This window comes from Periplaneta americana, chromosome 1 (genome assembly GCF_040183065.1).
Source record: "Periplaneta americana isolate PAMFEO1 chromosome 1, P.americana_PAMFEO1_priV1, whole genome shotgun sequence".
NCBI lineage: Eukaryota > Metazoa > Arthropoda > Insecta > Blattodea > Blattidae > Periplaneta > Periplaneta americana.
The window spans coordinates 122,682,145-122,697,085 of NC_091117.1; the positions used below are offsets into that span (position 1 = coordinate 122,682,145).

At 34.8% G+C, this 14,941-nt stretch overlaps 1 protein-coding gene across 1 annotated transcript in view; it reads right to left on the reverse strand.

Annotated features, from left to right (window-relative positions):
- The window catches only part of LOC138700281 (sodium-dependent nutrient amino acid transporter 1-like), a 61,301-nt gene that overhangs the window by 20,301 nt on the left and 26,059 nt on the right, over window positions 1-14,941 (reverse strand). Inside the window, exon 2 of the mRNA XM_069826787.1 lies at window positions 6,023-6,261. Within this exon, the coding sequence (XP_069682888.1) occupies window positions 6,023-6,052 (30 nt within the window). The 5' untranslated portion in view covers window positions 6,053-6,261. The remainder of the gene's footprint in view (window positions 1-6,022; window positions 6,262-14,941) is intronic.

Here is a 14,941-nt window from a genome sequence, read left to right on the forward strand (position 1 = left end):
ATGTTGAAGGATACAGTACTTTTAAGATATGTTGGGCTCTATATTAATCCATGAAGACAAGGATAGTAAAACCTGTCTCTCGGATTCGTTACCAAGATCTATTATTCTTCGTTACTGAATTGAGATATGCTTTCTTGAACTGATTTTGTACTGAAAACATGCATTCGCTATCCTCAACCAAATAGCTAACAAGCGAAATAGCATTGGGAGGTAATCTTGCAAGATCGGCTGAAGAGCGAAAATAGTAACTTCTGAAATAAATTTATGTATTGAACATTTCTTCGTGGTTTCGGTTTTCTATAAACTAATTTGTTACCGAAAACGAAATCATTGTCATATGAATCTTAATATATGGTTAAGGCCTTTGTCGTCTCTGAAATAAAACTTCGGGTGTTTTAAACAAAATAACGTTTAATAAAAATAACAATAGGCCTAAGCATAGGAAAAGTTAGCACGGTGGTCTAATAATTAGAACGCTGGCTTTACAATCCTATGAACCTGGGTTCGTTCCCCGGCTTACTTGCAACTTATAATTTGCCCGTGGTCCAGATATCACAGGGATTTTCTTCAGGAGCTCCGGTTCCCCTGTGACATTCCAACAAATCTCCATCTTCGACTCGTCTCGTCTCATCGCGGGTGTAGCGTGGATCAGCCTCCTAAGGCTCACCCTGTGTAATGATTCCATTTATAAATTGGTTTACACAACGGGCTTCATATGGCTGAATGACGACTAACGGTCAAGTACCCGCCATAGCAAAAAAAAAAAAAAAAAAATTGCGAAGGAGATAAAAATTACTTCAGCAACATGAGAGCATTTGAACCATTCCCCGCATTTTAAAAGGGACACTATACTCTTATCTAAATTATCAAACTTATTAGTACTTCATAGTTTATGCTGAATTGAAATGACTACTTTTTTGTTAAGAATTGGAAATTAAATTATAATCATGAATGGGAAAATAACTGGTTTATTATCCTTTGGGAATATTATCTAAATTTCGAAATTAATATTTGATTTACGTTAAAATTAATATAATTTTTAAGTATTTTAATGAATTCATTTAACTTTAAGTTATTATCCATTTCATGATTTTGATTTCCATAAATAACACAAAAAGTAGTAAACGCACATTTTACACACGCCGATTTTCAATGAGTGACTTCTAAGTTGGTGCATATTTGTTCAGAATTCTGACGTCTTCATTAGTTATACCCTGAGAAATAAAGGTTATGCATCGAGATATGAAGAACTTAATCGAATTTCGAGTTTTTGAGAAATATTAATTAATTTATTTATTTAGCTATCTATCTATTTATCTATTTACTTATTTTTATTTATTTATTTATTTATTTATTCATTCATTAATTTATTCATTTATTTATTAATTCATTTATTCATTCATTTATTTGTTTATTATTTATACTTATAGTCTATATCGGAAACATTTTAAAATAATATTATCTTGAGACAGCGAACATTTTAGTAAGAAAAAATGGATGTTTATTAAAATAAAATATGACGTCGAGTAGAAGGCTAGAAGAAGAATAGACCTATAGTCTTAAAGTTCTATTAATGCAGTAATCAACTACCTAATAAAATCAAAGTACCGTGAGAGAGTAACATTGCAACAAGATGAATTTTTATACTTCATAAAATAATACACAAGATCATGTTTTAATAGAACGCGCTAAATGTGAAAGTAAACGTTGAACACTTCCTAGTATTCCATACAACCATCATGGATGCAGACAGTTACAATGTGTCTAAACTATGTTACCGAAGCTGTGCAATAAAACTATGTTTTATATTACCTGCAACTGGCAGTAATGAAAGGACCTACTTTAATAGAGGTTTGTGGGACAATGCGGAAACGCAAATTCGCTAATTTTTTTTTTATCTTTGCTTGCATGCAAATTGCACTCGTGGGTTGAAGAATGTCTTACCACAGTCTAGTATATACAGTCACGAAGCTTGAATTGTGAGGGTGCTAGAAACAATAGGCTGTGCCGGTACTATTTCGCATTGTCTGTAATAAGGTGATATTAGCTACCCTAATGGTTAGCAACTATCTATGGATGCATATTTACTACGTATTGAGCTTCGTGACTGTATATACTAGACTGTGGTCTTACTATAATATTAGTAAGCAAACGATGAAATTTATTCTGGGCTGAACTAGCCACTGGTAAATTGACTTCATTTCATATTGTACAGTCATGGAGTATAAATAATATAAATCACAGCAAATATAGTGTAAAGAAGTTTCTCCATGGACCTTTATAAATGTTACTTGTGTTGACATGCCGAAAGGATGACGTGTCAGTTTTAATTACAGTATAATATTGTTAACTGATGTGGAGGTGTTACATTTTGTGATTTTGTTTCATTTTGTCCCCGATATAATTCGAAACTATTCTTATTCTTAGTCATGCCGAATACAGGACACAGAACTGGATTTACTGATCTCTGTACTAGGAGAAAGTAAGGTGAAGAATATCTCCTTTCTCTCTTTAACACAACTCCATATTTTAAATTGCATGGATAATTGTAACAATTTTTACCATAAGAAAATGAATTGTGTCATTTAAACAGTCTACTCAGATAAAAATTCCGACCTCAATGCATGAACAGCTTCAATACTCGTCAACTGAAGTTTCTCTCTCTGCTGGTGGCGTGGGTTAGCCATCGGGCAGGGCATAGTTGCGTCACACGGTCAGATAAAATCCAGCATATAAAAAAGGGTCCCTGTTTTGTGGGCATAGTTGCGCCCCGTTCCCATCAGGTAGAGAAAAAGGCATGACATAGTTGCGCCCCGTTCCCTTCAGGTAGAGAAAAGGTCATGGCATAGTTGCGCCCCGATGAAATAGGTAAATAAAAAGACACTACGGAAACTCGAGCCTCGTAATCAACCAACCTTATTGATTTCTTATTCGATTTATATTCATTATCGATACCGTTAAAATGAACACCATGAAGTTGGCAGTTCTTTATTAACTGTTTTTCTACTGTTTATGCAGTGATTATCAATAGCCTACCGTTAAAATGAACACCATGAAGTTGGCAGTACTTTATTAACTGACATATTCAAATGAGTGAGCCGTTGGAATATGGGGCCTTAGCAGTCTTGACATTTTATTAGTGATTTTCACACCGTCTGTGGCGTATAGTGAGGTTAATTTAAAATGAATGTTAAGTTTAGTGAAAAGGGTGAAGAGTTAATAATTGATAATGGTTCTAAGTTTCAATTTTCGAAACCCTGTACCGTAGGGTTAAGATATCGGTGTAGAAACAAAAAATGCAGTTCATTTATTGTGTGTGATCAATAAAAAAGTGTTATTTTAAATAGTAAAATTGATCATACGCTAGGCCTACCTGATTTCAATGCAGCTATCACTGTAATATTTTTAAGTAATTTATTTATTTTATGACAATCACTTTCGTGTGTACTATGCTCATCGGGGCGCAACTACGCCATGTCCATCCTGCTATCTGATTTCTTCGGGGCGCAACTATGCCATGTCCCATCTGCTACCTGATTTCTTCGGGGCGCAACTATGCCATGTCCCATCTGCTACCTGATTTCTTCGGGGTGCAATTATGCCATGCCTAGGCCTCCCAATTGACCGCGGGGCGCAACTATGCCATACCGTAGCCATCGACCACTACAGTGCACTGTTGAATGTCTTCATTTAAACTTTAAACTAATGTTTTGCTAGCCGTGGCGATGCTGAGAACAGCCAGTCATTGGCGTGTAAAAAGACTGAAGAATAGTCCATTAAACACTGTGAAAGCAATAAGAAATTCATTTAACTACTGCGTACAATTGAATGCAGTGTAATTTTTAAATTAGGTTTTTACGACGCTTTATCAACTATTATGGTTATTTAGCGTTTGATTCAGATGAAGGTGATAATGCCAGAGAGTCCAGCGTCCAGAGCCGAAAGTTACCTAGCATTTGCTCTTAATGGGTTGAGGGAAAACCTCGGAAAAAGCTCAACCAGATAAATTGTCCCAACCAGGATTTGAACCCGGGCCCACTCGTGTCACGGTCAGGCATACTAATCGTTAATCCACAGTGGTGGACCAATGCAGTGTAGTAGAACTCCCCAATTTCTCTGCGACACTAAAGTAATATAAATATAAACGATATTAAATTTCATACTACCTATGCTTTGAAGGCTACTGTATGGTTTCTTTAAATTAATTTATTATATGACGCTCTATCAGCTGTAGTGGTTATCTATTTTTAGTAGGTTATTTTACGACGCTTTCTCAACATCTTAGGTTATTTAGCGTCTGAATGAGATGAAGGTGATAATGCCGGTGAAATGAGTCCGGGGTCCAGCACCGAAAGCTACCCAGCATTTGCTCATATTGGGTTGAGGGAAAACTCCGGAAAAAAACCTCAACCAGGTAACTTGCCCTGACCGGGAATCGAACCCGGGCAACTTGGTTTCGCGACTAGACGCGCTAACCGTTACTCCACAAGTGTATATTAGGTTTTCTATCGTATGAGTGAAATGAAAGTGGTAATGCCAGTGAAATGAATCTAGAGTCCAGCACTGAAACTTACGCATCATTGCTCGTAATGGGTTCATGAAAAATCCCGGAAAAACCGCAATAAAGTAACTGTCCCAACCAGGATTTGAACTCAGGCCCACTCGTTCCACTGTCAGATATTGTATGTTACCCCACAGCAGCGGAATATTGTAAGGTAACTTCATGCCTCTTTTATAGATTGAATCGACTGGGCGCAAGGAGAACTCTGATTGTTGACAACGCTGGTATGAGAAAAAAAATAGACAAACTTATTACAACGCTGTCAAGACAACATTTTATTCTATCATCACAGTCTAGTATATACAGTCACGAAGCTTGAGTTGTGAGGGTGCTAGGAACAGTAGACTGTACCGGTACTATTTCGCATTATCTGTAATGAGGCGATCCTAGTGGTTATCAACTATCCATGAATGCATATTTACTACGTACAGAGCTTCGTGACTATATGTACTAGACTGTGGTATTATCAACATCTGCTTCAAATAAAAGCCTATAATGAAAGAAAACCCTAGTGTTACTTGATCGTGTACTAAGTGGAATTAAATGTTAAGGATATATAATACAATAATGGAGCAATAGTAGAATGGTAATGAGTAATTATAAAGAAAACTTAGGAATTCGGAAAATCACCTTTGTCCACTACAATTTAATCTCATGCAATGTATCGATAAATTGAACATTTGAGCATTTGATTGGAAGCTATCCGACCTATTCTGAATTTCTCTATGGAAGCATATGGAGCGCAAATCGTGTTTCTACTCGCATTTTCCTTGACAATATGATTACCACGAAAAATGAAAATAAGCCATTTTGGATCTCAAGAGAAGTTATTCGGTATATATTTCATAGGAATTTCTACTCGCTCTAATATCTACACAAATCTTAGTGTTTCTCACATGAACAGCGAAGAAAAGTGGTTTAAATTATAAAGTTAAAATTAATAATTGATTACAGAATATATTAACATTGATTAAAACTAAATGCTGCTATTAGCCACCGGCGTAGCTCAGTCGGATAAGGCGCTTGTCCGCCGACCCAGAGTTGCGCTCGGGTGCGGATTCGATTCCCGCTTGGGCGGATAACCTGGTTGGAATTTTTCCGAGGTTTTTCCCCAACCGCAAGGTGAATATCAGATAATCAATGGCGAATCTCGCCAAATACCATCTCGCTATCACCAAGTCCATCGACGCTACATAACTCCGCAGTTTATATAGCGTCGTTAAAATAACAAAGTTAAAAAAATGCTGCTATTGGTAGTCTAGGTAGCCTACTGAACTAATATTGCATGTCGCGTGGTGTTGTAACAGGCTAAAAATGCAGCGACGGAAATTGGTCTCCATCTCCTTCATAGGATTCGATGCATCCCATGTCATGAGTATGCAGCATTCTTTTGAAGCGAGCACTGGTATGTCGTAAATAACGTAATCATGGTCAAATAAATTGGTATCAATTTGTACTTACCAATTCTCCAACTCCAAATGTATTCTTCATGTTTTCGTTTCTTCAGATTTATGAAAGCTATCACTGTGAGAACACAAACTAAGTTCAATTGCACTCTTGCACGGTATTGATCACACTGAACACTTAGCGAGAGTTAAACACGATCATCCTCCAATGCAGGGCAGTCTATAATGAGCTTTATCTGTTCGTCACGCTTGACAATTCCGAATTGTTGCAGCAGATATTGCAAATTGCAGCACCTGTGAGGACAAAGAAACAGTCTGTTAGAATCGAAGCGGATCTGTAGCCGTATCCGTAATGAGACTCTTTGGCCTCGTTCACTAATGAATAAATACACAAATAAGTTAGTCATTAAAAGATATTATACGAGCTATATGGGTAAGTACACCAATTCAGTAAAGCTGGAACAATCTTTATCTTATGAGACTTCGTTTCCTTTCCTAAATTTTCTCCCAAGAATTCCCTTCTCACTCACTCACTCACTCACTCACTCACTCACTCACTCACTCACTCACTCACTCATATAATGAATATTTATTGCCTTCGAATGTTACATTACATACTCAGTGAAACCACCTCTCATAAAAATTGTATTACAAATTTCATAATTACTTTGTTTTTTTTGGGTTCCTCTTCTGAATTTGACTACTTTCACACAGAAATATATTTATAAGTAGGCCCTAATTCTACATAATTAAGACAAATTACATTTCACAGTAGACATCTTATATGTTCGAAGATCCTAAAATACATTTTATATAATTCTAATGCTATAGCCTATTTCTAGGGTTTATTTATGTTCTAATTTTGAAGTGAATTTGTTATATTTCCAGTTGAGACAGAAAAAAACGGGGTTTGACTTTTGTTTCGTTATTCTATGCTTGTTCCGTTATAATACTGTAATTAAAATCATAATTGAATTTTTTTTTAGTTTCATTTATTTGGGTTTCTTTGCCTTGCTTTCGAGACTACAGATATAATTCGGAATGTTGATATTTACGTTCCGAGCTGTGCGAACAATTTCTCCAAATTTCTATACAACTGATTACTGTGCTTTCGCAGTAATTCGTATACGTACTACTTTGTTTGTGGTAATATTTAGTTGATTTTATCACTGTAAAGATCATTATCACGGACAAAAACATATAGTATATGCATCTTTATATCGAGAGAGAGAGAGAGAGAGAGAGAGAGAGAGAGAGAGAGAGAGAAATTCTTCGATATAATTTTCAGATTCTGTTTGTTGTTATGATCTGAATTTTGAAGTAATGTGTATAATAAAGACAAATTTTTTTCTGTATAATAATAATAATAATAATAATAATAATAATAATAATAATAATAATAATAGCAATAAGGTAAAAAAGAATATAAATAAGAATAAAAACATTAAAATGAATTATTATTAAATATGACGAATGACATCAATTTTGCATAAACTATAGATTTTTCGACAGGAGAGATAATCTGTTCCTGTGTTGCTTTTACGTCAGTATGTATTCCATTGTCTCACAAACACATGAAATTGAATTTCAGTCTTTCACGTTAGCCACGATTTCCGTAATGACGTTCATTCAAGTAGTTATGGAAATTTTTTTAAACAAATTGTTTATGCATTTGAGAGGAAGGATTTCAAAAATGAATGGTATCCTCTTTCACTCTGAAATTGTCTTCAAGGTTTTAACGGAGAATAGCTGATATAAACTTAATTCTGTTTAAGAAAAATAGGCAATTATTGTCAATATTAAGTAATAAGATAATTGTAGCATTCAACCTTGAATCAAGCAGCTCCTGGTCTCTCTTTTTGCATTTACTCGTATCTGGAATTCCATCTCACTTCGAGTCAGTTTACTATCCAATGTATTTGAAATTCGTGTTCTTATGGATCTGATAATACGCGTTTTATGACTTATGAAACTAGAGCAACGTGGATATTAGTGGTACACTTGACGGCTGCATAAAATACAGACGATTCAAACATAAAAAGACATGCAGAATAGGAATAAATAATGACACTATTGTGAAATTGATAATACACTTTCTGCCATATGCATTGTAAAATTTGTATTTTTTTTTACAACTTTCCATTCGACACGGCAGCTAAAATCACTGAGGCTTGACGTTCCCTTCTGTCCTTGAAATGGTTTTTTCTGGACTATAATAATGTTGCAGCAGTGTTTTAGAATCCATGCGGGATCTCTGCTTACTGAACAGTAATGTCCTATACCAAGTTATCCTACTATGTAGTCTCTTAAGTAACCCATTATCTTTGTAAGTGTATAGGGGTATGTTTCTGTTAACTTAATATCGTGCTTAAAGCGAAACTGGAAAAGTTAAATAGGTATAGATCTTCACTCGATAATTGATTTTGTTCCAAGGTAATCTTTTCGTATAATTAAAACGTTATCATAACCTCAATCCAGTGCATAAAATTCAGACTACAAAATTCAATGCGATTTTCAGGTGAACATTTTAAATTCACTTCAAAGAAACTCAAACCTTAATAAACAACTTTTACACAAAGGTGTGACTTTTATAATATCACAACGACTCTAAGTTAACTTATATTTTCTTTGTTGAGGGAATGTTTCTGTTCACTTAATGTCGTATTTAAAGCGAAAGTGGAAAAGCAAAATGGGTATAACTCTTCACTCGACTGTAACTGATTTCATTACAAAGCAGTTAATTTTTCATATAATTAAAAAATTATCACAATCTCAATCCAGTGTATGAAATTCAAACCACATATATTAATGTGATATTCATTTTAAATTCACTTCAACTGTAATTCAGAATTTATTAACAACTTTTAGGCAAGGGCATGACTTTCATGAAACCACAAAGCAAAAAGAAACGGTAAGTAGAAATTACAAGTAATTGTACACATGTGCTTAAGGTAAAACGAGCAGTTCTTAATACACTCTAGTTACGGTACAGTTCTCAACTCCCATTTTTGACTAATTATGATTTAACTCAATTGTACTGAAGACAAATATTGTATACAGTAGATTTATACTGTAGTGTATATTTAACAATAAGCTGTCTACCAGATCATCATAACCACCCTAACTTTTCTATATTATGTCGTGATAAATATTATATTTGTTTAATATTATGTAACCAACTGTTCTTTCTCATCCTGAAAATATTGTAACACCGTTACTAAATAAAGTCGGAAGTACATTCATTACTTTAAACATAAAAATGCTCTATGGGATATCAAAATTTCTTAGAGCTCCATTTGTGTTGAAGATTTTTGGGCATTTACACCATGTGTTCGGGTTTAGTCTCTATCTAAATAACTAAAGTTGAAATCCACGGAAAAGAATAAAGACATAAACTCTAGATTATATTTTATATTATTTCATGGAATAATGATAATTCAGATAAATAAACTAGAATTATTAGTAAGGCCATTAACAATGTGAAAAAATAATCAAATAGTTGCGTAAGTAGGACTGCGTGTAACCTTCGTTAAAACGATCTCCTGTCTTCGTTTCAAATATAAGGTTCTTTGGTCCGAGCTGTTCTCATTTTTGTTTGAATATGAAATAAGTAGACCTATATATTCAAAAATTATAAACTCATTGCCTTGAGGTTAGTCTGTGCAAATTACTCAACTGCAACGAACCCGACAGAATAGGCCAATTTTTTATAGTCTCTAGCACCAAGGAAGGCCCTGACTATTTTCGAAATGTTGTAACAGTGGCAATGCTGAGATTACTAATCATCGAAATGCAATGTGGGTGACAAATGATAGACATAATTTCCTGGAGAGTTTTTTATGTGCCGTAAATCTACGACACAGGCTTTAGGATTTGACTTCCTTTCCAGAAGGAAACTATGTAAACGTTTCATAAAATATATTCCTACACATGGTTGCAAATGTAAAATCTCCAACACAAAACTATTCATACATTACAGTAATACATGCATTTTTCTCCAACGAAAGAATAGAATTACCATTTCACAAAAGAACTGTGCTTACAGAGTTTTTCCATGATGATAGCTTGACACATTTACTAGCCCCCACGTGAAGAAAGTCACTGAAATTCACTTTGCCACACACTCACACTTTCACTCGATACGCCTGTCTGAATAGTTCTATTAATATGACTTGGACAAGAATATTTCTGACTGGTATAAGGTAATGGAAAAGCGCAAAGCCTCTGCTGTCGATCACCGCCGCACCGAATAAGTTACTCTCAATCACTGTTACGTCCGAAACTTTGTGTAGGCCTATACCAACTCTCTCTCTCTAGTAGCGCACTCGGAAGGTATTACACCATGAAGGAGAAACTTGTCTTTTGAGTCCCATTCTGTCTTACTTTAGGTATTAAAATAGCTACTCGCACGGATGTATTAAATTCACATTGTTTTTCACATTTTTATTGTCAGATTGATTTACGACGAGTATTCCTTTAATGGAAACTGACTGTTAAAACCAGCGGTTTGCAAACGTCGATGAATTAAATTGCATTTAAGTTAAATACTTATGTTGTCACAAACTTGGAACACATATTTTGAAACTTTCAGTGAATCTATAGTTAGAATGATGCAGAGTATAAATAAAGTAACATAAATAACATGTTTAGTTTAAGTGTTTATACACAAAATACTGGATATCTGTATGAAATGTATAAAAAAATTCTCTCAAAATAATTTAGTATGCACTATTATTACGGTTATCGTAAAGGGAATACTAAGATTTGTCTACATCCCACTGAAACGCATGTACCAGTTTACACAGCACGTGTAGGTTATGCATATTATGACTAGCCGAGTTGAAGTCTATTACGTCTGTATGACGTAGTTTTAGCGATATGGATGTGAATCTCCAACACGGAAAGTATCCATTTCTGGGACAACAAACTGAAGTATGTATTTTTATTTTTGGTACCTTTGCGTATATTTTGTCAGAACAAACTGTAATATATTAGGTACAAATGTATTAGATTATGAAACAGGTAAAATAAACACAACATGTTGTAAAAGGCTACTTTTGGCAATAGAAATAGTCGGCCTGGGTGGTGATGCAGTCGGTAGAGTGCTGGTCTTCGATGGTATTTAAGTGTGTGCTTAAATGCGACAGGCTCATGTCAGTAGATTTACTGGCATGTGAAAGAACTCCTGCGGGACAAAATTCAAATTCCGGCACACCTGTGACTCTGATATAACCTCGGGAGTTGCGAACGTCGTTAAATAAAACATAATTTACAATTTTAAATAGAAATAGTATATTAATCAACCTTAAATTTTGAAGAAGAAAATTAGGAAGCGTTTTAAAGGATCACGCGTCATATTGCTTTGTTAAAATATTTTATGCAGCGGGACTTCTGAAGTGTGTGTATTTGTTTCGTCTTGTCTTAAGCAAACAAGGCCGTGATTTCCCCTTAATGTTTACATTTGAATGGGCAGCCCTGATCAGGACTGAGTCATATCGGCATGCCAAACAAAGGAAGAAGAAAGTGAAACAATTGAAAGTAGTTACTTATTTGGGTAACGAACTCTTTACGACAACTCTACACTTGAACTTCAATTAAACCTGCCGCGAATACGAGATACGAACTTGGAGACGCATTGTGTTGCAGTGTGAACTTCTGTCTTCTTCTTTCACTTACACACTTTCCAAAAAATGTCATAAATCCATGCCGCGACAGTCCATAGAAGGCTAAGGCTAACCACCCTACTGTTGGCCCAAACTTCGCATGCCTTAGTAGAGGTGAACGATCATGCAACTAGGACATGGTAACGTGTGATTAGCATGATGATTCCCAGAGTCGTTATAGCTGGCTTTCGAAACCAGATTTCGCTACTCACTGTAGCTTCCAAAATTCATCACGATGCTGAGTGGGCATCGGTCTCATACACTGGCTAAAATATAAGGCAATTTCTTTCCTCATGAGACCGTGAAAAAGCTCCCATTCCATAGTAGTAGTCTAAGGCATGACTCTTTAAATCTTGCGGCTACAGTGCTGAAAAAAGTATCATGAGTTCTTTCTAAAAGGACGTGATATTGGACTTCCGTACATTATGTGATTTTTGGCTCACGACGAAGAAAAATCCTGACAGAAGAACACAAGCTCTGCATCATTTAATTCCAGTGAACTCCGAAACAAACTCATAAAATGTTGGATTGTGCGAGGCATTAACAGATTGTCTACCTCCTTCTTTTCTTCCTCCTGTATTCTTCTCCCTTCCTCCACGTCATCGTCATCATCATCATCATCAAAGAACGGGCTATTCTATTCTCACTTTTTTTTATAATTTTTTATCACAATAAAGCCCAGGTTCTGTAAGTTTGAAACTTATTCTGTCCCTACTCTGTTAAACTCGACATTTAATTTTATTTTACATTTCAAATTTTGTTGAACAAAACATAGAATTCAATTAACAAAATCTGTAAGTGAAAAAACTATAACAGTTTTTCTGGACGGTATATCCAGCGTCCCTGTTTTATTTTAAAGACTCTCCCTTCCTCATATGCCTCTGGTGTGTGTTGATATTGATTCAATTGGATTGTCTTTCAAAAGATCTGGTAACTTATTGTATACAAGTTGATGAATATTAAACATGAGTGAAGGAATAAACTCCTACGACCTATGAATTTGTATGTGTGCATTAAGTGTTGAAATGTAGACTTCAATTTCTTTTGTAATGTGACGTTATATTAGTAAAGCACAAATGTTAGATATTATCTGAAATTTATTTAAAATGTAACGAAGGAAAATTGAATTTTATTTAAACCGAAGAACAATTAAACTAGTCACATTGTCACTCTAGTCACACTATTGGTTTTAAAACGTCGCGTCGTCATGGTGAAATCGGCACAGGTTTTCCTCTTTCCTAAAAAGATTGAAGTATAAAGCACACTTTCAATTTCATTTTTAAATATTGTTACACTGTTCCTAAAAACTTATAAACGTAGGATCTAGCAAGAATAAATACCATGGAGGAACCATTATGTGTAAATAACACAGGGTCATCACAACACGGCTCTCCTTGTCACCTAGCAACGCAATCCCGATGCGCTGGTCCGGGTTGTTGTCTTACTGTCATATGCTAATTGCATCCGAAACTGTTAAGAGTGCAAGAAAGGAACAGCTGACTAGCAGTTGGCCTTGATGTTCTGTCAATGGTCCCCCGTCCCACATGCGCGAACGCAGCTAGCTCGCTGGCGGGAGTCAGTCTACATTCCGTCCGTGGAATGATTTTCACACTAGATAATGGCTGATAGCCTTCTTCTGAATTACTTCCTCCATAAAGTTCGGCGGTATTTCACCTTAATCGCATGCGGTTGTCATACATCAGCGACGCGATATCCTTTCCTTCCTGGAGCACGATATACAAGAAAGAAACGCGTCGAGGTCGCAAAGCCTCAGTTGTCAATAGCAGCCTTGCTCGTTAATACTCTTCGTGTTTGATTCTGGAGTTGATCGCTCGTGATGTTTCGTAGAAATCGTGTTTCGCAGTAGCGTGTCATAGAACTGACTTGGTGTCCTTTGAGGTCGTCTTTGTATGCGGGGAGTACCGGTATGGATTTCGATTACCGACACCGATTGCAGTGACAGATACATGTAGCTTAAAGGCTGGTTCACAATAAACTGGGAAGAGAAAGGAGAACGAGAAATAATGTTAAAATAAATGTAAGCCTATTTAAATGTGAGCATTTACAATAGTTAATTGTGAATGCTCACATTTAAATACACTTATTTTAACAATATTTCCGTTCTCGTTGTCGTTGTCGTTTCTGTTCCCGGTTTATTGTGGACGAGCCTTAAGTGTCGTGTATTCTTCCAGCCTGCAGAATAATTCCGCCACTGTTATTAAACAAATAATTATATTTTAAAGATCTACAGATAATGATAATGCAACAGATAATTTCTGCTCTAAAATTATATTATTATTATCATTATTATTATTATTATTATTATTATTATTATTATTATTATTATATTCATCACAAAATATTATATTCATCTTAAGAATCATAGTTCTCTTTATAGTCATCACGTCAATAATAATAATAATAATAATAATAATAATAATAATAATAATAATAATAATAATAATAATAATAATAATAATAATCATCATCATCATAATCCTAATGAGTTATAAACATTTTAATCTTCATAGGTAGGTACATATAATACCGTGCATATAAATTTTGTGACAAGTATCTAAAACATTCTCATTCAAGAACAGAAAAACTGAAAATGTTTAAAATGTCCGTAGTAGCCTATGTGAGTCGAAATGTAGTGTATTCGACTGTACGTAAACGAATTTACAACTAAAAGCATTAGGTATATCAAGTACCTAACAGAAATTTTATCATGTAGAATGAAGCCATTTACAGAAATTATTAAGGAGTGCTTTGTAGCTGTAATTATGTGATACGTTATTCTATTTCCAAATGCAAAACTGATTCCAGATGGTGAAATGAAATAACAATTGAACCTGCTCATATTGATATAATTTCACAGAAGTGTATCAAATTCCGGCCTTAAACTTAAAAACACCAGTAATATGTGCTACTTTATATTTAAATAATAACAATAATAATAATAATAATAATAATAATAATAATAATAATAATAATAATAATCCAAACAATTTGTTGAGCTCCAATACTGTGAAATGCATTGTGGCTATCGACAAATTACTAATCATTTTTGGCTCTCCTTCAATTCTTATTCAGTCGATACCACTGGTAGGTATAAATCATTATCATAATCACCTTCACAGTAATAGTTCTACCTCAAAAAACTGGAATTGTTAGCCTTTTCGCTAGAATCGGAGTCATAATAAGTTAAATAAAATTTTGTTTGTACTACTGTATTTGGCACGTAAAGGTATACTAAAGTTAGCATTTAATTGAGAAATAATAATGTTGCATTTTGAACAATGACATAGTAA